This window comes from Cavia porcellus, unplaced genomic scaffold (genome assembly GCF_034190915.1).
Source record: "Cavia porcellus strain 051 isolate PalLab524CR breed Dunkin Hartley unplaced genomic scaffold, mCavPor4.1 scaffold_21, whole genome shotgun sequence".
Classification (NCBI taxonomy): Eukaryota; Metazoa; Chordata; class Mammalia; order Rodentia; family Caviidae; genus Cavia; species Cavia porcellus.
The window spans coordinates 65,009,407-65,035,759 of record NW_026947504.1 but is presented as its reverse complement, the minus strand read 5'-3'; the positions used below and the strand labels follow the sequence as shown (position 1 = coordinate 65,035,759).

The window sequence follows — 26,353 nt, the reverse complement described above, 5'->3', positions numbered from 1 at the left end:
GGATATTATTTAGTGGTAGCACACATGCCTAGCATGCCCCAATTCCTGGGTTCAATATTCAGTATAGCAAAAATATATACATATTTTAAATATTATATATATATTTACAAAGCATATATTTATATACATTTGTATTTATAATTAATATTTAAGAACACAGACCAAAAAGCAAGACTGCCTGAGTTTGAACTCAAGCTTTATTTCTCATTATATGTGGCCATGGGTATATGTTTTATCTTTTTTTACCTCAATTTCCTCATCTGTAAGGTGAAAGACAATTTTTTCCTTTGCAGTGTTGTTCCAAGGATTAAATTCATTTCAAAAAGCACTTAAATCAGTGCTGGAAATAATAACCACAACATAAAAGTCAGTTACCGATTCTAATAATGAATAGATGAAATTTCTAGGAACATGTCAGTTTTCAGATGTATCAGGTGTTTGTAATGTTTATGATTTTTCAAGGAGCAAAAACATGGTTTAGAATTACTCCAAGAAAAAGTATTCGTCTTAGAAAGCGATCAATGAGTTTTTAAGAAATAAACCATTTTGAATGATGCAGTAGAGTGTGAAATTTATTAATAAGTGTCTCCTTGCTATTAAAAAGAATTATGAAACTGCTGAGCATGATGTTCAAATCAGCTCTGAAACATGTGCTTTATATTATTGTCTTATCAGTTTTACAGTTCCTGGCACTTGTTACTGAAGCAGTCAGACTTTTTCCCCCCAGTAGTCATTCTTTGTTACTTTTTTTGACTTAGATAAATGACCTTTTAACTAACTATTGAGAAACTTTTTGTTACTTGTGTTGTTACTTAGTAATAGCTGTGAAAGACTGTCAAGGTATCTTTAACACTGTGCTTTTCAAGAAAGAAAGGGTAACTCTTTTGAAAGTAATAAAGAGGGTAATAGAATCCCAGATAGGAGAAGCAAAATGCCTGCAAGCTGAGGGATGGCATTCATTTTCCAGCACAGGGAAGTCCGTTGCAATATCTAACCACTTTGCTTGTTTCATTCTGCTGAGTGCACTTGAATTTCAACAGTGGAGGCAAAGCGCACTGGGCAGTGCCCCAGCAAATTACTTTTCCATCCAGGAAACACTAGGGCACTTCTGTCTTCTTCATTAGTAGCCAATTCACAGTCAATCAACTGGCTGTCACTGAAGATGGGACTGACTTGAATGCCCTAAATGTTTATTACACATCTAATTCACGTACCACTTTGATGTCCCAGAACAAAAATTTTACAACTTATGTTTCATTTATTGTCTTATGTCTTGAAACTTATGTTTTATTTGTTTATTGCTGAGAATTAATTCAGAACACTCAGAGGTTAAGTGATTACAATTAACCCTGGTAAATTTATCCTATGTGAAGATTAATGAAACATTAAAAAAAGTGCATATCTGCATTTTGAAATGAGAGACAATTTCAGAAGATTACTGCATTAATTACAAGTTAGAACTTCAGAATTTGAGAGGCAACACTATCTACCTGAGCAAATACAGGCTTAAGAGAATGATGCTGGGCATGGTGGTGCACACCTGTGACCCTAGCTCTGGGAGGCTGAGGCAGAAGGATCACTGTGAGTTCAAAGCCAACCTGAACTGCATAGTGAAATTCTGTCTCAAAAAATAAAAATTTAAAAAGTCAGAATGAATTTGAGCCCTACCTTATATATTTCATCCTTATTTAATGTTGTATAATTTATTTAATCTTTGTAAGCATATTTTCATCATCTATAAAATGGGAACAATATCAACCTTTAAATCTTGCAAGAATTCATGTACTGGAATTCATAGACAGAATTCATAGGCAGGAGAAAAATTTTCTCTTCAACATTTTATGATGTACGGAATAACTAGGAGGGTGAGAGAGGGTTGGGGACAACCCAAATACTAGCTAAATTTCCAAAATAAGTCAAAATTTTCAATGAAAGAAAATTTCATGTGTAAAATGATTACCAACAAAGTACTTCGTAGGCATCCAGGGTAGAGGTGACCCTCAACCAGTTTAATAGTCATCCTGACTATTAATTCTTCAGTCACTAAACCTCAAAGCACAAAATTTGGATTATTAACAAAACTAACTGTAGTTAAAATATCATTTGGACAGAAAACTCTTCCTCATTCTATGGATAAAAATTCCTCCACAAAGGATATTTGTACTCAGGTGACTAAAAAGTTACGTATGCGAATCCATTACTTAATAAGTGGGACGTTAGAACTGGTTTCTCGGGACTTGAACTCCAAAGAAGCCTTAACGATGATCTAGGAACAGAGGTCTGAGTCAGGTTAATTTTAGAGGCCATCCAGACGCCAAGCGCTATGGACGCAAAATCTGCCACCGGAGGACGGTCTAGGAGATGCCAAGTGAGGGTTACGGGGGCCTGCAGGAGCAGACCCTAGGAACCGAGGGTTTACCTGAGAGGACCTGGCAGCTTTCCCACTGCCTCCGGGGTTCCTTTGGCTTCCCGGGAGCCCTCTGCACCGGAGAGAGCTTGGAAGAGGCCATCCAGAGCCGCCCTACCCAGAGATTCCCTCCCCGGACCAGCTCCCGCGGACCAGGACAGCGCTGTCCGCAAAGAAAATGTTACCGGGCCCACGCAGAGCCCGGGTGCAAGCACGTAGCGCAGCCACCAACCCACGCTCTCGTGGCGCCAGTAGGAGCCTCAGATCCAGCCACGAGGAGGCGTGCGGAGCCTCAGTGCAGGCTCGGCTCTTTCAGCTCTAGGCCAGGAAGGAAAACCTCAGGGAGCATTTTTGTCAGCCCCCCCCCCCCCACACACACACAGGCCGATCTGCTTCTGTCAGTCTACTCAAAAAATAAAGAAGTAGAAAAGCAATTTTTAAAACACAGCATCCAGCCAGTCGCGGTGATGCGCGCCAGTAGTACCAGCTATTCCAGGAGCTGAGGCGAAAACAGCGTAAGCGCTGTTTCCCAGGAGCTGGAGCACGGCCTGCCCAATTTAGCGAGGCACCCCCCACAACACACCAGTCTCAAAACAAAACAAAACGCCCACAGCATCGGAGAACCCCGAAGATCCTAGAAGGGCATCACTCACCTGTCAACGTGAGGGGACCGGCTAGAGGCCGCCCCGGCAGAAAATGACCCGATGCGCAGGCGCACAGTGTCTATTGCACGCCAGTCCGCCACGCCCCTTTCACTGTCACGGCACTAGTCCCGCCCATCACCCGCCCCGCCCACCAAGGCCCCGCCCACCGGCCCTCGCTACTTCCGGCCGCACCGAACCTCAGCCTGCGCTGCGCCTCCCTGCCGGGGGTGTCACTGTTCCGAGCTCTACTCGCCGCAGCGGGCGCTCGGACAACGGGGGCCGAGGCTAGGCGGGGCGGGGCGGGGCGGAGCGGAGCGGCGGGGGGCGGTGTCGCCGCGGCGTAGGGGCTGCGGCGCGGTGGTCTTTGCGCAATGGCTGCGTCGGTGTTTTGCTGCCTACGGTGCTGCAGGGACAGCGGGACTGGCCACATTCCGCTGAAGGAGATGCCGGCCGTGCAGCTGGACACGCAGCACATGGGTAAGGCCCTGGCTTCCTCACACTCAACGGCCGGGCGCAGCGGGGTCGACGGAGCCGCGCGGTGTGCTCGCGCCGAGTCTCCCTGGGCGACTCTGCCCGGACCTCCGCAGCTGCCGACCGCTCCTCCCTGGCCCGGTGGGCTGGCGTCAGGAGGGCGTGCGGTGCCCTCCGCCTCCTGCGAGCTGCCTCCACGGGCTAGGCGCCCTCCAGCTCTGTCTGATGTCCCTGCGTTTCAGAATGCTTTCGGTTCTAATGTCCTGACAGTCGACTGTTTCTCTTTGGCCCCATCTTGTATAGGTTGGAGCCTGTTTTATTGGAAGTAATTCCCCCCTTATCAGCTACGTCAAAAGAGAAGAAAGTACAGAAAAGCCTGAAGTCGCAGTTCAAGTCGGAACGTGCCATTTCGACGAAAACCTCCCATTGCTGGGCTCCTCCTTAGTCATTGTTGGAAGCGCAGTAATTTCATCTCACTGGCCTCTTCCCAACAGATCGGGCTGTTGCAAGATAAAACAGCACTTTGCTGCTTCGCCTCAGTGTTTTTTCCTGCCAGTTCCACATTGCCATATAACTTCATATCTAACCTTCTTCATCCCTCCCTTCTTCATCCCTTACTTATTACCTATTATTTACCTTTTAAGACTTTTTTGTGTAGTTCCATGCTTCTGGAGTATGTTTCTGTAAGGAGAGCTTTCCCAATATAATTATTTAGCAGTAGTGTTTTTAGTGGATGGATTTATTCTAAATATACTTATGTACTTTTGATTTTTTTCTTGTATTGCTCATTGTTTAAAATACAGTGCCTTGAAATACAGGAATATCTTAATATTTTACAGGAAAACTTTTACCCATATTTTGATAATTCTGGAAACTGTCCATTTCCGTATGTCTGTAGCATAGACTAAATGTTTATTATTATTTCCCATCTTGTATGTGGATATTTATGGTACCTTTAATTTTTAGATCCCCTAAATATAGTAGAGAATCTCAATACATGCATAAATTAGTACATATCTTTAAATTATTTCTTATCTATCATCATTTATAGGCAATTGATGTTTCAAATCCTGTACTTTCCTTGAGAAAACATTTCCACTTACGTATTGAACTATGATTTAAGGGATAGTCTGGTGGCAGGCATTGTCTTAAGTGCAGGGCGGTGAGGTAAAGGCAGCCTCCTAAGTCCCCTGGAGCTTTTGAGCAGCCTTTGGTCTTCTTCTGTCTTTGCTGCTAGACTCTCAATCCGTGTAGTCTGCTCTGTAAAGCATTCTTTTTCTCTGGCCTCTGTCTTCATTAGAAAGAATTGGTGATTTGTACTCATTCCACTGTCTGCCTTTCTCCAGACTCACCCAGCACTGTGCAGCTACTCCGTGGATGCTGTAGAGTAATATCCCACATTTTCTCCCCTTACCGAAGTTTCCTTAACCTGTCTACCATTAACTTCAAATTCTTCAATCACAGAGAAACTTGTTGTGTAAAATGAAAGAAAACAGTGCTGCTGAATAAGAAGAGTTTCCACCATGAGTTGAGGTGACTTTTTTTTTCTGGTACTGGAGACTGAACCTAGGAGCACTCTACTAGTGAGCTATACCTTCAGCCTTTTTTAGTAGTTTTGAGACAAGGTCTCAGTTGTCCAGGTGGGACTCAAACTTTCAATCTTCTGCCTGAGCCTTCACTGCTGGGATTACAGGCACGTACAACTTTGCCTGAGTTGATTTTAGATTGAGTATGTGAGAAACAGATTTAACCAATAGGAATGTTTGGGTATGTGAAAGGTTATATAAGTAAACTAAGAAATACGATTTTTTAAACAGAATCTCCATGTGCTTCCCAGGAACTTGAACTCCTTGGCACAAGTGACCCTTCTGCCTCAGCTTCCTGAGTATCAGAGACCACAAGCTCATGGATTTTTTTTGTTGTTTTGGTTTTTTTGGTAAAGAAAATAATCTATATATAATTTATATCAAAATTATACCTCTTTTAGAATAGTCACTTATTTTGATGATGTGTTACTTAAAACCATTTTGAATTCTCTATGGCATAGTTTTTGTAAAAATCTTAATGGCACATTATATAAATTGCCTTTTTAGAAATGCATGCCTTCCAGGGTAGCTACTTTGAAGGGAAGTTATTCATTTGGAAATTGTATTTCTTTTTGTTGTTTTTAAACAGGGTGGGTCTCACTATGTGGCACAGGCTAGACTCAACCTACGAATTGCTGGGGTTGGTTACGTGCATGTGTTACTGGCTTTCTAATGCATCTTAAAATTTACTCTGTGGATGTGTTTCTGTGGTGTTCTGGCTGTACTTTGCCTTGACTTTCCAGAAATACTTTGACTTGTGATGATTAATAAAACTATACACATTACATAGACCCAAATACATCTTTGACCTTGGTAAAGAGGAAAGGAGTAAGTTTAAAGTGATTCCCTAGTGGTTCACAAGTACTGCAGGATGCCCTCTGAATATATTTGTCTTTCTGTGTACAACATCTCAGGACCCCCACAGTATGCTTTGGAGATAAGATGCTGGAATAAGAGAATGAATACAGTGCTCACAGTTGTTTCTGTGATTCCAAATCACAGAACAACTATATTGTTTTGAGAGGCTTCCGAAAGTCCAAGATAATGTTATCTGTTACAGAAACTAGTTGTTAGGTGTTAGTGTTAGTGTATATGTGGAAGACTATAGACCAAGGCCAGTTAAGAGAAAAAAAATACCATTTACTTGCATAGTCTTTGGAAATGTGTTTTACTAAGGGTGCTTTCATTTGCAATTAGTGAAAACTGCAACTCAGAATAGTTTAAACAATGAAAGAATTTGTTGGTTCATGTAACTGAAAATTAAAAAGGCAGCACTGGCTTCAGGAAAGATTTGGTATTGCTAAGAATTCAGGCTCTTTCCATTTATTTCCTCTGTCTTTGGCTGTTTATTCCTGCAAGCTAGCTGGCAACTCCTTGGACTATAGGCTTCCTCATTCAAGTCCAGCAAGCGTGAGACCATATTTATGCCAGGGTTTTTTGTTTATTTGTTTTGGTTTTTTGCCAAAGTCCTGACACTTTTTCTGATTGTTATTTGTAAGGTCATGTAACCATTCTTGGTTCAATCACTGTGGCCAAGAGATATGAATGTACTGACTTAATCTAGGTCAAATGCTGTACCCCTGAAGCCAGACACTGAGTCAGCTTTCTTGGAACTGTGCGTCTCCAGAAGGGAAGGGAGAGCAGATGCTTCATGTCCACTACAAAGTGCTTGTACAGCTTATTTATCCTCTCATTTCTGCATTGCTATTTACTAGATTGGATGCCAAATACTGCAGAGTTTTTGTTGGCAGGAAGGTGCCGAGTAGAGACGTGGGGTAGCCAGATGCAAATTATTTTTGAGGTTCTCTCTCAAAATTAATACTTTTGTTAGGAAAAAAATAGATGCTAATAACTTTAATAATCGTGCAATAGTACGAAGTTGTACCTTAAAAGTTCTTAAGCAACCAGTTTAGAATTGTGGTAGATTCTGAGATTTTTTGCATTTCTCATGTGTATGTGTCCCAGGTAATTTTTAAAGTATGAATTAAACCTTTTTATTACTGTTTTCTAGTTCTATTTAAACCCCCCCCCCACCTCCAGAGACATCTCAATTCTAATACTCAGGTTTGTTTCACTTGTACTTTTTGCTAGTGAGGTGGTACTGTCAGCCACGGGCCTTAGGAGGCACACGCTTTTTTGTTAAAGGATGTATCTTACGTATTACAATTATGTTAAGTCTCCTAATGTTCTTGAGTATGCACAGCTTTCCAAAACCATGATTCAGAAATAAATTGAGTAGTAGGGGTCACATATGTATCAAGAGATAGCGTTTTCTTTCTCTCATCTATAATTGTTGAGCTGAAATTGAAATTTTTCATGAAGAATGAAGTACATTTAATGATGTGAAAACCTTGTTTATAACCCTGTCATGTGACATAGCTATCTGGATAAACATTTTAAGACCCTAAAATATGCAGTTTTTCAGCATCAACTGTTTCATCACAGGTGTCTGTTCTTTCCAGTATTCATGTGCTCTTCAGTTCATACCTAACTGCATTGACGCATTGCCTTGTAGTAGACATTCAGCTGACTTTTAATTAATAGTTTTAATTGATCTGGATAGAACTGAAAATTATATCAATTTACTAAAGCTTCTTTTAAGTATTTATGTTTTTCTCTAAGTCAAGAGATATCTGAAATACTTGTATTTGTTTATTGACAAAAAATCAAAGAAACTATTCTCTTTATTTCTACCTTACAAGTGTTTTAAATATTCAGTATAAGGGTTGTTACTGTATTTGTAACTGCTTAATGACACAAGACTCAAGCTACAATTGAATTTTATATGTAAATGTCTTCTCAGAAAATGGTGAATTAAATATTTGAAGTAAGTAACAATATTGCTATATTTCAATGCACTTATATCATCCCTTTTTTTGCAGACTGAGTTATTAGTGAATAAATTTATGCTAATTGTTAGGTATAAAAATACAAAATTTACATAGTATCTGTTTTTTTTTTTAGGAACAGATGTTGTCATTGTGAAAAATGGAAGAAGAATATGTGGGACAGGAGGTTGTTTAGCCAGTGCACCTTTACATCAAAACAAAAGCTATTTCGAATTCAAAATCCAATCCACAGGTTAGTATAAAGGTGCTTTACTCTTAAATGTTCTAATCTAAATATTAAGTAATTTTAAATATGTGAGAAAAGATTCAGAAGGCAGTTTAAAAAAACAAAAGTCCCTAACTGTCACTTAGAAGATCTGTGTCTTGTGTGATCTGGGTTAAATTAATTTTGTTAACCTAAGTTTAGTTATAGGAGCTGCCTTTTTTTTTTTTTTTTTTTTTGTCTTTTTGAGACAGGGTTTTACTATGCAGTTCAGGCTGGCCTTGAACTTAGTTCATAGCCCAGGCTGGCCTTGAACTCACAGTGATCCTCCTGCCTCAGCCTCCCAAATGCTGGGATCACAAACATGTGTCACTATGCCCAGCCTAGGAGCTGCCTTTTCTGCCTCACAGGAACTATATATGAAATTGTTTTAAAAACAGGATATGCTGAATAAATGTAAGGTACCAAGCATTATTAAAGTTCTAGAGTCACCATTTTATTTATTTGAGCGTATGAAGTATGTTGACAGTTGCAGTTTTATTTTAGGATAAATTAATCTTTTGATTCTGAGTTTTTCTTAACTATCTTTGTATGTCGAGGAGTGGGTATTGGGAATTTTACCAGGGGCACTTTAACACTGAGCTATACTCCTACTTTCTCGTTAAATATTTTATCTTGAGACAAGGTCTCACTAAATTACACAGAGTAACCCTAAGCTTGTGATCTTTCTGCCTCTGCCTTCTAAGCAACTGAGATTACAGTACACCATCTTGCTTAGTCTTTTAATTCCTGTTAAGGGGCTCTGACTCAGTGTCTTCTGAAGCAGTCATTAAATTTAGAATCTGGAAGAAGTCTAATATCTTTCTTTCTTTCTTTCTTTCTTTGGTTCTGGGAATCAAACTCAAGACCTTGTGCTTGCCAGGGAGGCGCTGTGCCACTGAGCTGTATTCCCAGTCCAGAAACCTAAAATCTATGCTTCTCTTAAAAATGTATGGTGTTTGTTGAATTGAATAGTAATTTTCTGAGATTATTGGGTTAAATTGTGGCAGTATTATATACAGAGAAATTTTGGAGGAGGAGGGATCTTTGTTATAAAGAAACCTCTGGTGAAATACTGCATGAGTGATCGAGGTGCAGAATAAGAAAGCTAGAGTGGAGTAGTGAATTCTACAGTCCTACAGCTAATCAACTCCTTGAATAGTATAAAATATCTTTCCGTGTTGAGTTTTTTTGTGTTTTTGTTTTGCTCAGGTGCTGAGGGTTGAACCCAGAGCCTTACCCATGCCAGGGAAGCACGCTATTACTTAGCCATCCTCAGCCTTGTATTTGTTTTGTATTTTTGGGGATTTTGGAGCCAAGGTCTTACTCTCTAACTCAGGATGATCTTGAACTCATTATGTAACCCAAACTTGGTGCAATCTTCCTGCCTCAGCCTCCCAAATGCTGGGATTATAAGTGTGTGTGCCACTGTGCTGGCAGCCCTGTATTAGTTGTAATACTGATTGTCTCCATTGAATGAAATGCAACTGCATCTGTCCTTTGTCTCATTATAAGTTTGCTGATTGCTGCAAAATGTCTCTGGTCTCTATAATGTAAAATATAACACATTTGTTTCTCAAGAGATGCAAATAGTTTTTTGGGCCATAAAGCCAATAAAAGTTTCTGTGCAGGTTTTCCCTAAGGGATTCTATCCCCAGTGGTACCACCAGAATACCAGTTTTTTTGGAATCTGCATCCTTGATCCTATAATGAAATCTTGAGGCAGTTGGGCACAATTTTTTAAGAGGAAGGAGTTGATAAGCTCATTCTGCAGATGTTTTCCTGTGGAATTAATAGTTTTATCTCCTATCACTCATAGTTGTGGAAGCCAACACAGTGAATTCCAGACATGTAACTTTTTTTTTTTTTTTAATGTTAAGGGAAAAAACCAGAAAAATCCAAAAGCAAACAAACAAAACTACAACAAAAGCAAAAGTACAACTGATAAGATTATATCCAAAAGATGAGAAGTATAAAACAAGAAGCCTTTATTCTGAGAACCCGAAGAGAGAAAACCAAAACACACGCACCCCCCACCCCCGCACCCCACACCCCCCACCCCCCACCCCCACACCCCCCCCCACCCCCGACCTCTGGAGTGCGGCTTTCTCTCTGGTGGACACGTGGTATGGGGGGTATATAAGTAGCCTCGGCTTGGGGTGGAACCTAAGGGGGCATTAGGGATGCACGGGTAGCCCACTGGTCTTTGTGGGCGCCATAGGTAAATTCCTAGGGGCGGGAAGATGGAGTCACAGGTAAATTCCTAGGGGTGGGGGAGACAGGAGCTCCTTGGTTCCGCCTCTAAGGCTCCACCGACTACAGTGTCCTGTCTGGCCAAAACTCTTTCACAACAATAACAAAACTATAGTGATAATAGGATTTCAAAATAAGGTGATAGGAATTTAACAATGGTTGTTATATTACATATTGTTATCTTCAAAATAATTGCTTAGGTTAGCAGATGCCCGCATGCATAGTTGATCAAACAGTATGATTTCCCTATGAGCAGTTTCTTTCCCTTTCACTGTATCCATTGTACATTGTGGATTGTATTTACTCATTCAGTTTCTTACACTAAGGAGATAATATGATGTTTACACTTGTGTGTCTTATTTCACTTATGAATATAGTTTCAAGTTGCATCCATTTACCTCTAGGTTATCCTTCTTTATAGCTGTACTAATCCATTGTATAAAAATACACATCTTTTTTATCCATTCCTCAGTTGATGGGCATTTGGGTTGTTTCCAAGAGCTGGCTATAACAATTGCGCAGCGATAAACATGGGTGCACATGTATCACTGTCGTTTGATGTTTTAATTCTTCCCAGAAGAACAGCTGAGTCAGACCGGTAACTTTCTGACAATTTCAGTTAATCCAGAAAAATTTATGTATCGAGCAACATGGTCTTCAAACCTTTGTCTGTGTCTAGAATTTTTTCTGAATTTGTCAACAACTGAGAAAAAAGTTGTTCACTTCAAAAGTCAGCTTAGACCAAAATTAGTTTTGATTTTTTTGTTACGTTGGTTACACTTGAGACCAGATGAGTACACATGCACTCTACTCCTAAGCTATATCCCCAGCCTGACTTAAACCACAAGCTTTTTAGCTCAATAACTTAAAGATGATTTTATGTATCATTAATTTTCTTCTCTTAGTGATCTTGTCCATGGCGTATATTAGCTGTACACAGTAGTATCCCCCTTCTTTGAGGTACACCTTTGAAGAACTCCAGGCCACATAAATACAACGTGCAGTATAATCCCCCACCCCTCCTCCACCCGGTGCTACAGAGCCAACCAGGGCCTTTCTTATACCAAGCAAGCACTCTAACCAGCTGTATAGCATTTTTTAAAAATGTTTTCAGAAAATAATAATAAATAGTTGAGCATGGTGGTACACCTATTTTCCCAGCAGTCAGTAGTCTGAGGCAGGAGAATTGCTGTGAATTCAAGGCCAGCTTGAATTACATAGCAAGACCCTGTACAAAAAAGAGAAGAAAATAATGATAATAGCTAACATTATTGAATACTTGTGTGCTTTATTTATCCAATTCAAAAAATACTATTCCAAATGGTTTACTGGATTATATTATATTGTTTCTTACCCTTTGAGGTAAGTACTGTTAGACCCTACTGCAGTTCACAGATGAGAACACTGAGAGAAATGATTCTTCTAGGATAATACAGCTAAATCAGGATTTAAACATCAGCAGTACGACTCCAGAACCCACTCTGGTATCTTCTAGGTTGTGCTTCGTTTATAGAAAACAGTACGCTTCACAAATTCTAAGAGTTTAAAAAATAACAGTAATCTACTGATATGACACTTCCTTTAAACACACTTGTGCTCTTCACAGTAACTCCTTTCTATATGCATCCTTAAGATTCGAGGGTATGTAAACTATTGTATTTTCAGGAATCTGGGGTGTCGGTGTTGCGACTCAGAAGGTGAACCTGAACCAGATTCCCCTTGGCCGAGACATGCATAGTCTTGTGATGAGAAATGATGGAGCCCTGTACCACAACAATGAGGAGAAAAATAGGTTACCAGCCAACAGCCTTCCACAGGAGGGAGACGTGGTGGTGAGTCTCTTGGTGGAGTTCATGTCTGCTGCAAATAATTGAAACCTGAGCAGCTTTCAAGTAGATGTGCTTTGGTTCAGAGTTTATAATTTGGATTCCAGAGCCCTGCGATTAAATCTCGTGGGGTGGTACAGTTCCCAGAGAGTGCAGTTGGTGCAGCCACTCAGGTAGAGCCGCTACAGCCCAGGGCGTCGAGATGAGCCCCGGTTTCCTTGCCCTCGGAGAATTGGTGACAAGTAAGCTGCTGAGCAGTATTCCCTGCTTTGCCATCAGAAAAACCTTGGCCCACGATTTTTAAATCTGCTGACTTCATACTATAAAATGTTAGATATTTTTGTGGCTGGAGATCTCTGAGGGAAAATTTTCACATTTCTTCATTTATTACGCATATCTGTTAGAGCACCATTTTTTCCCAAGTGTTGGTCTTTATTAAACTGAATCTAGTTGAACTTCCTTCACTTCAGAATGTTCCACAGGAACGGATTCAAAATTGAAAGGCTTGATTGTAGAAAACGTTTTTTAAAGAAAGTAATGTATTAGTGAAGACTTTTCTATTTTTATTTCCGATGGGATACATTTAAATCAGTACCAAAGCCACCAATTGATAAAACACAGAAATCCTTTTCTGTCTTTCCGTATACCTCTTGTCATCCGTTACCCAGAAAGCTTATACACAGAGTCCAGGCATTTAGCTACTGATTAACAACAGAGTCCTGGAGTCTCCTTTAGCCAGGATGATCTTATACACAAAACCTTGGGTTCTTGCACCTGATATCAAAGTGAAGTTTTCTAATAAATTTTTTTTTGGGGGTCTTTTTTCTTGGTACCGGGGATCGAACTCACGACCACACACTTGCAAGGTAGTCGCTTATGCCACTGAGCTAAATCCCCAAGTTTTCTAATAATAAAATAACCCAGATCAGACAAATCCAGATTTTTATTAAAGCAATGTGTGGTATTTTAAAAGATTGGAAGAAAGGTACAGGAATTAAGGGGGTATTTTTTGTTGTGTTTTTGGTGGTACTAGGGTTTAAACCCAGGGAATGCTAAACTACATCACTACCCTTTTAAAAAATTTATTTTGAGACTGGGTCTACCTTGTCATGGATGGCCTCAAACTTGTGATTCCCCTGCTGAGTAGCTGGGATTACAGGGAGGTACCACCATGCCTTGTGGGAATTAAATTTTTAATTATGGCTTGATCTTTTTTCTACTACTTAAAACAAATAAGGAACAGTTTTTAATGGCTATAAGTTAATGTTCTCTAAATCGACTAAAGAATAGGTGAGGAACAGTTTAAATCATTTTTAAAATCTGCTTTTCCCAGATTTCCCACAGAATTGTTGGTTCTGTGTTTACAGATCATTGCTAAATGTCCATAACATGAGCCATCATCCTTATTCGGACAGCTTTTTGTTTTTGTTGTTACTGGGGATCAAACTCACAACCTCAAGCTTGCCAAGCAGGCACTTATGCCACTGAGCTAGAGTAATCAGTAACGTTTTCTTTTGTTGGTATACTGAATTTCTGTGTGTCGTTTTTGCCTTCCTGTCATTCATTGAGATGACTAAAACCACAAACTGACAGATTTAAGAATGCATGATTGTAGGGGCTGGGGATTTAGCTCAGTGGCATAAGCACCTGCCTTGCAAGCAGGCAGTCGTGAGTTTGATCCCTGGTACCAATAAAAAGGAAAAAAAAGAATGCTTGATTGATTGAGTGATTGGTAAGAGAAGGAAAGGTTTATTGAGAAGTAGTTTCTGAGATGGAGGAGGAGTCCTGAAAGTGAGTTGCCAAGGCCCTTTGTCAGGGGTAATTTATACAGCAAAGCCACAATCTGGTGCCACATGAGTCAAACTATAATCAACCAGTAAGATTACAAATGTAGCTGCTTAGCTAGTGTTACTCCAGTAGGGAAGCAGGGCCTGTAGCAAGGGTGTACAACTGACATTGTTAACCTTGGCTTATGTATGACTTCTAAGACGGGATGCTGTGGGAAGGCCTGGCTCCAGATGTTCTGTCACCTACCCTGGTATCTGATGCACATCTGGACTTAATGGACTGGGTGCTACTTACAGGTTCTCTTCTCCCTTAGGGTTAGGGAGGTTTATAGTAGGGCCACTGTGACTTCCCTTCTTTAGATGCAGCTCCAGATTCTGATATCTGAGCTTTTCACTGACTTCCTTGAGAGCCCAGTTCCTTTTTCTGTTTGTTTGTTTGTTTGTTTGTTTCTATTTCATAGTGACAAGGTCTCACCATGCAGTTCAGGATAGTTTTGAACTTGCTACAGTCTTCCTGCCCTAGCCTCCAGAGTGCTAGGATTATAGGCCTGTGCTACCACACCCAACCCAGTCCTTTTCTGACTGTATATTAATTTTTATTTAACTTAGCCAGCACCTATAATAGTCCCTGCTCTGAAGAGGTGCCCTTTCCTGCCATTAGGGGAAGAGCAGGCAAAGTTTCGATCTAACTTCTTCGCACTAAGAAGTGTTGGTGTAGGAGAGACCACAGTCAGGAGCCTTCTCCAGAGAGCTAAACTTTGGGCCTTGAATAGAAGTCATGTTGCAGTTTAGAAGCTTTGAGCTCACTTTATGAGGTCAGTCTGGTGGGTCTTGGTAAAAGGAGTTTTGCATATCTGTCATTGGTTCCATCTGCATGATCACTTGGAATTTAGCACCCTCAGGGATGAATTGAGTTCCTAAATCAAGGGTCCACTGTGTTAAATAACATAAAGAAACTTTGATCTAATTTGTTATCTTTTAATCATTTTCTGTTACCAAAGTGACATATAAGTACATAAATTATTATTTTTTTGTTTTTTGAGACAGGGTCTCGCTATGAATTTAGACTGTCCTTGAGCTCAATTTGTAACAGGCTGTTCTCAAACTTGCAGTGATCCTCCTGCCTCAGTCTCCTGAGTGCTGGGAGTACAGATGTGTACCACCATACCGGCTTTAGTACACAAATTATTATGCCTGATCTCTAGTTGTTAAAACAACATTGTCTGGACTGCACAATGGCTGGCTGGCTCACAGTGGGTTGGCGCGCATATGTCCTCACGTGTAGCTGGAACACAAGTGAGGGAAAGCCAGATGCTTGAGCTTAAGAAGTTTATCGTCTTAAACAACTGCAGCCTGGAAATTACCAGTGTGATAAGATGTTCTTTCAGCTTTGCATCTTTAGGAATCATAGAAGTATTTAATATACCAAGAGGTTATCAGTAATTGGGATCATCATTTTAATAGAAAACTCAAGGCATAAGCAATTGACAAAATTGATGACAATTTTTGATTACCTAAAATTTTGATTACCTAAAACCCAGAATCCAGTCAAAATATTTAGGGGTAGGACTGGGGATTTAGCTCAGTGTCGGAAGCACCTGCTTGGCAAGTGCAAAGTTGTGTTTGGTCCCTGGTACCAAAAAAAAAAAAAAAAATTGAGGTGCCATGAAATGAAAACAAATTCTTACACTTCCTTCCACTTATCTGTCAGAAACATAACTCCCAACCTGCTAGGTATCAGATATGCCAGTTTGTAGTCCCGTGACATCAAAAGTGAATTCCAGAGGACAGAGGAGGTCTAGAGTAGGAAAGGTTTATTGGAGAATAGAAATAGCTTCTGAGGGATAGGAGGGGTCCCAGGTAGATTGCCCAAAAATTAATAGTTAAGAAACACTGAGGAAGACAAATAGTATATGGATTGTCTTTTAGTATGTATTTAAACATAATAGTAGTAAAGTTAACTGATGACTGCAATTAGTTTTTTTAAATGAAGAGGTCTCTTTTCATTTAAAAACACACACACATAATCACATAAAAAAGGGATTATAGGCGTGTTTTTAGTCTGTCAGCATTGTAAAATTAGGCTTGAGTTTGTATGCTCATTTTGATCTAAATTTTTTTTTCTTTTTTTTTTCTTTTTGGTACCAGGGATCAAACTCACAACCTTGCACTTGCCAGACAAGCGCTTAGGGCCCTAAGCTAAATTCCCGGCCCCTCGTTTTGATAAAAGAACTAAAAACATGAACTATACGCAGAGTTAAGAAAGGTAAAACATAAGGTAGTGTGTATTAACTTTATCTTCCTAGTTCAGACTGAGGACAAATGTTCCCAAAGTGTGGACAGTGACTTTGGAAAATGAAATAAATTGAGAGACAATAATTGCAGTAGATTGTGCTGCCACTGGGTGGTGAAGGAGGCCTGGATTACAGACTTTCTGAGCTACTCGATTTCCTGTAGTCACACAGAGAGAGGAACATTCTTTCTTTCTTATGTGATTATGTGTGTTATTTAATCTAACCCTGGTTTTGCTAAAAGTTAGAGAATTCTTCTTAGCAGTTACTACATTGGTTTTTTGGACCTATGCTCTCTTACCTAGAAAGGGAGGGAGTTAAGACGATACGGTGGTGGCACACACCTGTGATCCCAGTGCTCCAGGAGGCTGCGTAGGAAGGATGAGAGTTCAGCCAAGCCCTGCAATTTAGTGAATTAGGGGACCCTGTCTCAAAATTTCAAAACAAAATGGAAAAGGGCCGCATATTTAGCTCAGTGCAGAAACCCTGGGTTCAATCTCCAGTGCTGCAAAAAATAACAATAAAAATAAGAAAGAATCATTGGTTATAGACCTGACTATAAGAGTTCAAACTATAAAGCCCTTAGACTGGTCTGGAGGAGCGTGCCTGTAATCTTGGCACTCTGGGTTGATGTAGAAAGACCGCAAGTTTGAGCCCAGCCTGTGCAATTTAGTACTTAGCAACTTTGTAAAACTGTCTTACTTTCTCATTATTGGAATGAGATACCTGATACCTACAAGTTAAAGGAGAAGTTTATTTGGGCTCACAATTTGTAGAAGTTTCAGTCCATAGTTGACTGGTTCCAAGGCAGGGTGGCATGACAGAGGAGAAGTAGTTCATGGCACAGAGGGCAGGAACAGAGAAGGGATCAAGGGAAGAGGAGGGCTATATGCCCTTCCAGGCCATGCCCCCAGTGACCTACCTCTTCCCAGCAGGCTTCACCCCCCACCATATCACACTAACTATAAACCCATCAGTGGATTAATCTGGGACCACGTGCCTAGGATCAAGTCTCCTCCAGAAGCCTAATCTATTACCTCATGAGGCACTGAGGTGACATCTCAATGTGAACCGTAAGAAAGACTTTGTCCAAAAAAACAATGCCTGAGGATGTAAAGGTCTTGGGTTTAATCCTCAGCACCCCTCCCCCAAATTAGATGACTTAAGAGATCTTTTTATACCACTAAAAAGCTTTTGCTATCCAATTCAGAAATCCTTGAGGTGATTGATTTCTTGGTCTCTGATGACTTTGTATTGAATATCTCTGTTATCTAGCCTTAATTCTTTAAAGGAAAGATGTCTTGTTGGTATTCCTTATGTGAAATGCTTGGAACCAGAAGTGTTCCTGATATCAGATTGTTTTGAATATTGGAATATTTGCATACACATGAGCGATTTTAGGGATGGGACCCAAGCCTAAACATGAAATTCACTTACAAAGTTTCATTTATACCTTTTACACATAGCCCCAAAATAATCTATACAACATGTTTTAGTATACTTGTGTTTAGAGGTCTGATGTGGAATTTTCTACTTGTGGCAAGTCAACACTCAAGAACTTCTAGAATTTGAAACATTTCAGGTCTCAGATTAAGAACAGGTGTTCTGAAGCCAAAATGAATTGGTTTAGACCTCAGCTCTGTTACTTTTTAGTTGTAAAACTTTAGGTAAATTACTTAACCTTTGTGTTCTGGCTACCTCATTGGTAAAATGGGGTTGAGGATACCTTTCTTGTAAGGATTACATTAGTAAATATGAAGTGTTTAAACTATTACTTGGTTCATAATAGGGCCTGTCACATTTTCCAGCATTTTAATAACAGTTATTACTAATTGTGATTTTTTTTTTTACTATCAATGCTATGTGAAATAATATTTTCCCCATCATTTGATATTTTTGGAGTTGTTTTTCTATATTTTAACTTGACACTAGTTACCAGTCATATTTTATTGTAAATATTAGTTTTACCTTAGTAAAATACTTCACGTGTTTGAGGCCAGAGTAAAGAGAGTCAGAAATGTATAATTTGTTTTTTGAAAATAAGTATCCAAAGACGTTTCCTCACAATTTGAGAAAAGTAACATGTATTCATTAAGCCCTATTAGTGAAACCTGCTTTCCCTCCTTAAGGTCAAATCCTATATAGAGAGCAGTATTTTCTTAATGAGTTTTAAGTGTCTCTGTTCATGGTATGTAGCATTTATATCACCTTGTATTCAAAATAGAATCTCTATTGTGGACTTTGGGGGTGTTCCTGATCCTTTTCCTCCATATAATCACTACTCTGTGCGTGTGTGCATGTGTGTATTACTAGGGATTGAACACGGGGCCTTCACACTCAGCTATATCTCCAGCCCTTTTCATGTTTTTTAAGACAGAATCTCACTGATTGGTAGGTTGCCGAGGCCAGGCTTAACCTTGAGATTCTGCTGCCTCACTGTCTCAAAGTGCTAACATCACAGGTGTTCACTGCTACCCTTGGCCACTTCTGACATCTGTAAGCTCAGTTCTAGTGGAATTCTAACAGACTGTAAACCTTTAATGAAACTACTGTAACCTTATGCAAAGGTTTTGATCCCTGGCTGCCTAGGTATTTATGGAACACTTATATTTTTATCCTTTCTATCTTTTCTTTCCTTCATAGGGAATTACATATGACCATGTAGAATTAAATGTATATTTGAATGGAAAAAGCATGCATTGTCCAGCATCAGGCATACGGGGGACAGTATACCCAGTTGTTTATGGTAAGCTAAAATATTTCTTATATACTATTAGATATATGTTAGCTTTAGACATTTATATTAATTGTGTAAGTCTTTCCTAAGTCTGGACAAGTTAGTACTAGGACCTTTTTATGTGTATGGAAGGTACTCAGCAGTATATTCAGTTCCCTTTTTGCAGAGTTAAAAGTTAATACAGTGGTACCTCGGTTCACAAACTTCTTTCCGTGATTCTAAGTGCAAACCAAACTGGACGAAAACTGAATTAAATTTCCCCATAACGTCAACATCACACCTATTACGTTTGATTTGGTTTGTGTTCGATGTAGTTTGCAACCAGAATCATGCAAAGAATTAAGTTCCTAAACCAAGGCTCCACTATTTATTTCCTATGTTAAGAAACTTGCTAAACAGTGACTGCTTAAAAATAGGCAATAGCTATATTCTCCTATTCATCATGTATTCTTACGTTCAGTAAAGATTTTTACTGATTTTACAAGGCTTTTTTTGCCAAATATTAAAAAGGATTAAATGACCAAGAAATGCAGAGTATTTTGGATCTGGGAATAGGAGTTTTATGTAGATTCAACATTGACTGCCTTTATAAAATTGCCTAAATGTTTTTTCCGAGAGAAATTGTAATTTAGGACAGTTTTGTATTGATTGTTTTGCTTTTGATAGCCGTAAGTGCTATCATTTCGATAAAGGTGTGTCCCTCCAGCAAGCGGGAAAATTTCAAACAGGTACATAAGAGAATGCTGTAATGAACCCCGTACACTCACTGCCCAGCTTGAAACAATTATCTTGTGCTATTTAGATTTCGTCTACCCACACTTCTGTTCTTTGCCTCCCCTCTTTATATTTTTGAAGGCAAATGCCAGATGTTCTGTCATTTTGTTCATAAATATTTTTTGTTTACCTCTAAAAAGAACAGTGTGCCTTCCGTTTTTGTTTCTCGTTTGCTCTTGTTTTTTGAGGTAGTGGGGCAGGACTCAGTGGTGCTGCACTGCCTCTAGCCCTTCTGCCCTGGCTGGGCTCGCATTTGTAATCCATCTCCTGCAGCCGCCCAAGTAGCCGGCAGTACAGGCGTTTGCCACCACGCCAGCTCTGTGCATCTCTTGGGAAAAAAAGTCACAATACTTTCATCACTCCATTCTTTTTATGCCCTCAAGTTTAAATCAGTAAGTGTATGATTTTTCTGCTGATGGTTTTAGTCAGTTTAAAATATTTTCTTACTTAATTACCTTGGGTCTTGTATTTGGGTCGTAGTAAAGACTAACAACTTTCATGGTAACTTACAATAAAGACAGAAGTGTAGCAATAACAGACTGGGATGTCAGAAAAGTACGCAATAACAAATATACATGTTTAATAGTATGATAATAATGAAGGCTGGTGATTTCCTTTTTTTTTTTAACCTCTGGGGTTTTTTGGTGCCAGGGATTGAACTCCCGACTTCGAGTTTGCCAAGCAGGCACTTACGCTGCTGAGCCAAAGCCCTGACCCTGTGATTTACTTTTTCTGTTAAGGTTTTCATTAGTCTTTTCTCCTAAAATTACTTTGAAAATTATTTTTTGTCTCTACTGGGAGTTGAACCCAGAGATTCACAATATTCTACTACTGAACTATATTCCCAGCCCTTTTTTAAACTTTGGAGTTAGGGCTTCACCGACTTGCCCAGGCAGGCCTTGAGCTAGCAATCCTTTTGCTTCAGTCTCTGGAGTACCTGCAGTTACAGGTGTGTGCCACCACCCCTGGCTCAGAAATTACCCCGATTGACATGTTTGCACATTTTATTGTACTTTTCCTCCTCCTTCTTCCTCTTCCTCCTCTTCTTCCATCCTTGAAGTAAAATGGATTTGAAAGAAAATTATCTTTCAATTATATTACCTTTTGTGTCTTTACATGTAAAAGTGTGTTTTAAATTGTTTGGTTAGTGTTGTTCCATAGTACGTAAGCCTAAAAGGAATTCCTTTGCTTACTTACATAAATGAAAATGTAGCTTGATATACTAAATAGTTTAGCCTGAGAAATGAAATAACTATCAGTAGAATGGTTGAGTTATGCAGTGTTCCACACATACTAATAAATATACATGCAAAATAAAATTATTCTCAAGTGCTTATTTTAGGGCCAGGGGTTTAGCACAGTGGCATAAGCGCCTGCCTGGCAAGCATAAGGTCACGAGTTCGATCCCTGGTACCAAAGAAAAAAATAAATAAAGTGCTTCTTTTATTTAGCATCATTTTTAGTGGAGTAGATTTATAGATAGTAAATTATGTGTGATGAATTATATTTTTGCATAAATTGAATTTGATAAATCAATACAGTTACACCAAACACTTTAGTAGCCTGTACTAAAATAGAAACAAAACCTAAATTCCTTACCCTTTATCCTCCATCCCATTCCTAATCCTAGAACAATCCACTCATTTATTCAGTCTATTCTTAAACTCAACCTATGAAGAGAAAAATAGATGAAGTGTTATTAAAAAGTGATGACTAAGCCGGGCATGGTGACACACACCTGTAATTCCACCTCTTGGGAGACTGAGGCACAAAGATCACTGAGAGTTTGAGGCTAGCCTGAGCTACAGAGTGTGTAAGTTTTGGGACAAACATACACGTTCATTTTTCTTGAGCAAATGCTGGTAAAAACATAGAAGTTGAATTGGGCCTGTAGTCCAGTTCACAGTCGCATATGAATATCCTTTCCTGGTGTGGATGTTGTGTAAAATGTTACCACCAGGACAGGCTGTATAAAGCACACAGTGGACTCCCTGCAGAATGTTTGCAACTTCCCAAGAATCTGTAAATTCTGCAAAATACTGTGTAAGTATATCTTAATTGTATAAAATTGAGGAAATACAGATAGGCAAATAGCAAAAAACCCACTTGTATTTCTACCATCTAGAGATAATATTATTACTTTTATACTTAAGAGACTGAGTCTTGCTACACTATCTAGACTAATCTCAAGCTCCTGGATTCAAAGAATCTTTCTGTCTCAAGCCTCTTGGAGCTGGGAATACAGGTGTGCATCATTGAACCTAGCTTAGAATAATAATTAATAATGTTTTGATTAATATCTTTGCAGTGTTTTGTTAAATTTTGTTCTGTGTGGTAGCTATTTTTACCTAAAACATTTTATAACCCAGACAGCAAATAGAGTTATTCTTTTTGCCTATTAATCTTAGGATTTTAAGAAAACAGTATTATATTTTGTTAAAGTTTTGTCATGCTGGGGATGAAACCCAATGAACCACGCATACTTACGTGCACTTATCCATAGTCTGAAAACAGTTAACTTTAAAATTATGTATTCATTCAGATTAGGATGTTTGCTTCTAATTTGCTTTCTTTCTTTTTCTATCCTCTAGTTGACGACAGTGCAATTTTGGATTGCCAGTTCAGTGAATTTTATCATACTCCTCCACCTGGTTTTGAAAAAATACTATTTGAACAGCAGATCTTTTGAATGTGTTTGTTTTTGAATATTCTATTTCTGCACTGTCAAAAAGTGTTTACCATTTAATAAAGCTTTACCTGATCTAGAGATGAAAATATATTCTTAAAAATGTGCTTGTTAATGTTGTCTAAGGAACCAATGTATTCACTATACATCTAAAAGTTTTGATTTAAATTACTTATGCTTTGTGATATAAAAATCAGCATTTTGAGCAATTTATTTAATTCTTATTTAAATAAATGGAACTATGGGTTTATCAGTGTTACATAATAATATGTATATAAATATTTAAAAGGGACTTTCTTATATAAAATATTTGTATGAATAGAAATGTAGAGTTGGGTAGTTTTTGGTCATATTCTGAAGTTGAGAACTCATTATTATTTTAAGTGCATAGCCCAGTAATTGGGTGTCTTTGTTCTCTTTTATATACACTGTAACAGTTGGCAACTTCATTTTTGGTGATCTGTTTATCATGTTAATGTACCATTTTTATCAACCCTTAAATTGCTTATTTTGTTGTGTCATATCATTGCTTTTGATTTGGTTTGTGAAAGAGATAAACAGTAATGATTAGAACATTTTGTTGAAGACCATCATGCTGTGTAATTTCAGTACCAGAGTAAGTAATGGTGTAGTTTACACTGGCAGGCATATACTATGATGCTTTACATTTAAATGAGACTATTCTTTCAAGAACTTTTATTTAAATCTGTGTTTTCTACAAGGAATAACAATAGCAATTAAAGAGTATTCAGTGCTATATATTAAATGCATTCTTCCTGTTTTGTTAGTATGCAGTAAATTCATTTCACCCTTGATTATTTTACAGGTTTAAATACTGTATTAGTGAGTCCTCTGTGACATAGCTTTCAGTGAGTCATTGACCTTAGTTAACCCCCTACGGAAGTGACCAAATCACCTGTTGAGATATATTCATTCTCTTTTCAAATAAGCATCCCAGAATGCATATGTTTCATTCCTTTTATCCACAAGAAGCAGTACAATAGATTGTACTGGAAAAAACACAGGCATTAGAAATGGATGAAGATCTGAATTATCGTTCAGCTGTCTAGCACCATCAGTTGAGCTCCTCGGTGCCTCCAAGCTCCAGGTTTCTCCACTTACAAAAGAGTAATTATATTGACTTGTTAAGATTCTGTAGCTAGTAATAAGTTATGTGTGTAAAACATCTTGATTATCATATACACCGAATAAATGCAGTTTCCTTGTCCCTGAAGCAGTGATTTTCATGCTATGCCTCACGCCCCAACCCAGATCCCCAAATCAGGAACTACTGGGGTTGGCACCAGGAGTCTGCTTGAGCACTCAGGCAGACCTGCTGCATACTGCAGTTTGAGACTACAGCTCAGGAGAGGATTCTTGCAGAAAGATTGCCTGATAAAAATTTTCTAAGGCTCTAAGTATTTTTAGTCATAAGCTAGAAAAATCTTGCACAGTAATTATTATTTGGTAGATAAAATGTGACAATGTGTTTTGAAAATATCCTTGAGTAACAGGTTTACTTTACATGTAAAAAAAATACCACATTTTATCTGTAAAGATATGTGGAATTGAACTAGTTAAGTGTTACTTATTTTTTAAACCTGACTTTATGTCATAGTAATTTTAATTCATAAAGAACATACTTTCTTGAGCAAGTATATTAAAGTGATTTGATGTTATCTACCTCTTTGTTTTGTTTAGTGCATGTTTATAATATAGACTAATGCTGCTTGTTTGAGGGAATTGCTCATTTTTAAATTTTTTTTCTTTTTTAGTCAAACTCTCACCGTGCAATTCAGGCTGCCCTTGAACCCACTTTGAAGCCAGGCTGGTCTTGAACTTGCAGCAATCCTCAGCCTCCCAAGTGCTAGGATTACAGGCCTGCTCTGCCACAGCACGCTCATTTTTAACTTCTTTTACCTCCCACCTGTGACTTCACCACCACCCCTGGGGTTTAAACCCAGAGACACACATACATACTAGGCAGGACTTTTACCACTTAGCTGCATCCCCAGTTTAGTTATGCTTTTAAAAGCCGACTTGTTTCTTTTGCAGTCCTGGGTGTTAAACGCAGGACCTTCACCGTGTGCTACATCCCCAGTTCTTTTGTACTTTAAATTTTGAGACAGTCTCACCATGTCACTAAATTTTGTAGGCTTGGCTTAAATTTATTATCCTACTGCTTCAACCTCCCAAAGTGCTGGAACTGGAACTTTAGTCTGATCATGAGGTAAACGTCATACAGATTCCATAAGGGGAAACATCCTACATAATGCTTGATGGTGTGCTTCAAAACTGCCAGAATCATCAAAAACAAGGAAAGTCGGAGAAACTGCACACCCCAGGCAGGGAGCTTACAGGGGTGTGAAGGGTCAGTGTGATATGGTGTCCTGGATGGAATCCAGCTAGAGCAAGAGCTCATTAGGTAAAAACTAAAGCCTGGACAAACCGTGAACTTCAGTTAGTAATGTACCGATGCTTGTGTTCACTCACTGTAACAAGTATAGTATACCAGTGTAGGATGTTAATAACAAGAAACTGGAAGAGGACATAGTGAGAATCTTTTCATTTTTTCTGTAGATCCAAACTTAAAAAAAAAAAAATACTTTTAAGAGCTTATCAATGTGGGAGAAATTGAAGCATTTAAATAGTATGGTATGCTTAGAACTTACACATCAAATGGTACTTATCTATAAATAGATAGGATGGGAAACATTCTTGTATTTTGACACACAAACAACTTCCATTTATTTCTGACTGAATAAACATTGTCCACTGACTCTCATCTTCCTGTTCTAGCTTTTTCTTTTAAGGGTCAAAGTACTGGGGCTTAGAACCCAGGGCCTGTGCACTGAACTGTATCTCTAGTCCTTCATTCTTTTGAGACAAAATCTTACTAAGTCACTAAGTCGTCTAGACTGGGCTTGAATTTTAGATCCTCCTGAATCACCCAGCCAGAGTTTTATGATTATAGGTGTGTGCCACCACACCCAGGCTGTCCACTGATTCTGAATATTGTAATAGTCTAGTTGCCTACCCTAGTGTAGCTTTACACACTTAACTGAAAATTAATGTTTTGTTTTCTGTATTTAAGTGTTTTAAACATTGCAGTTGATATGGAATGTTAAATATGTAAAATGAAAATATGAATCATCAGTTTATATTGACTTTATTTAAAACAGAAAGGGAAAAATTGACTTTATTGCCTTTGACATTAGATAAGATTGGAATGTTTTCCACTTGGATTAAAAACTATTAATTTATAAAAGATATAAAATGATAATTTGAATTTTACTATATCAAAAACAACAAATGCATGACATTTTGTTCACCTCTCTTTGCTGCTTATGTAAGTCTAGAAACATGAGAAACATAGCTAGTAATGTGAAATCTTGAAAGTAGCAAATGATATTAAATCAATAACTTACATAATACAAAAACACTAAATATGGTGGTGAGATGGAGGACCTATAATCTGACTGGAATTTTCTTGTACACAGATATACCCAAGCATGGTACTCATGAATGGAATATGGCCAACCACTGCTGACATTTGTTTGCATTAGTTATGCAGCCTGACAGGGAGTCCTGTTGGGAGCTGACTGGGCTTTTCAGGTAAATGAGTGAGGAGATAATAAAATCAATTAACTGTTTTCCTTTCATTTATCTAAGAGTCCCTTCCAACTTGCTCTTTTAAAACAACTGGGACCAAAATTACTAAAGTAAATAGTATACAGAATAATGTTAGATATAATTATAAGAAGCTAGAAATGTCATCCAAAGTAATACAGAAATTTTAAG

The 26,353-nt window shown here is 38.6% G+C and overlaps 2 protein-coding genes across 2 annotated transcripts in view; one reads left to right on the top strand and one right to left on the bottom strand.

Moving 5' to 3' along the window:
• Positions 1–3,168, bottom strand: part of Trim13 (tripartite motif containing 13) — a 94,450-nt gene extending 91,282 nt beyond the window's left edge. The window contains exon 1 of the mRNA XM_003477489.5: positions 3,061–3,168. The gene's annotated coding sequence lies outside the window, so the exon portion shown is untranslated. The remainder of the gene's footprint in view (positions 1–3,060) is intronic.
• Positions 3,169–3,347: 179 nt separating this feature from the next.
• Positions 3,348–25,337, top strand: Spryd7 (SPRY domain containing 7). Its single transcript, XM_063232809.1, has 5 exons — positions 3,348–3,528; positions 8,073–8,189; positions 12,117–12,283; positions 18,999–19,101; positions 22,458–25,337. Exons 1-5 carry the CDS (start codon positions 3,423–3,425, stop codon positions 22,553–22,555), a joined length of 591 nt encoding a protein of 196 aa, XP_063088879.1. The 5' UTR covers positions 3,348–3,422; the 3' UTR covers positions 22,556–25,337.
• Positions 25,338–26,353: the final 1,016 nt, after the last annotated feature.

Bases quoted from the DNA above. Each gene is read 5' to 3' on its own strand.
- Spryd7 (XM_063232809.1), top strand. From the start codon at position 3,423: ATGGCTGCGTCGGTGTTTTGCTGCCTACGGTGCTGCAGGGACAGCGGG. The intron at 3,529-8,072 runs GTAAGGCCCTGG...TTTTTTTTTTAG, and splicing joins GCTGGACACGCAGCACATGG to GAACAGATGTTGTCATTGTG. The intron at 19,102-22,457 runs GTAAGCTAAAAT...TCTATCCTCTAG, and splicing joins AGTATACCCAGTTGTTTATG to TTGACGACAGTGCAATTTTG.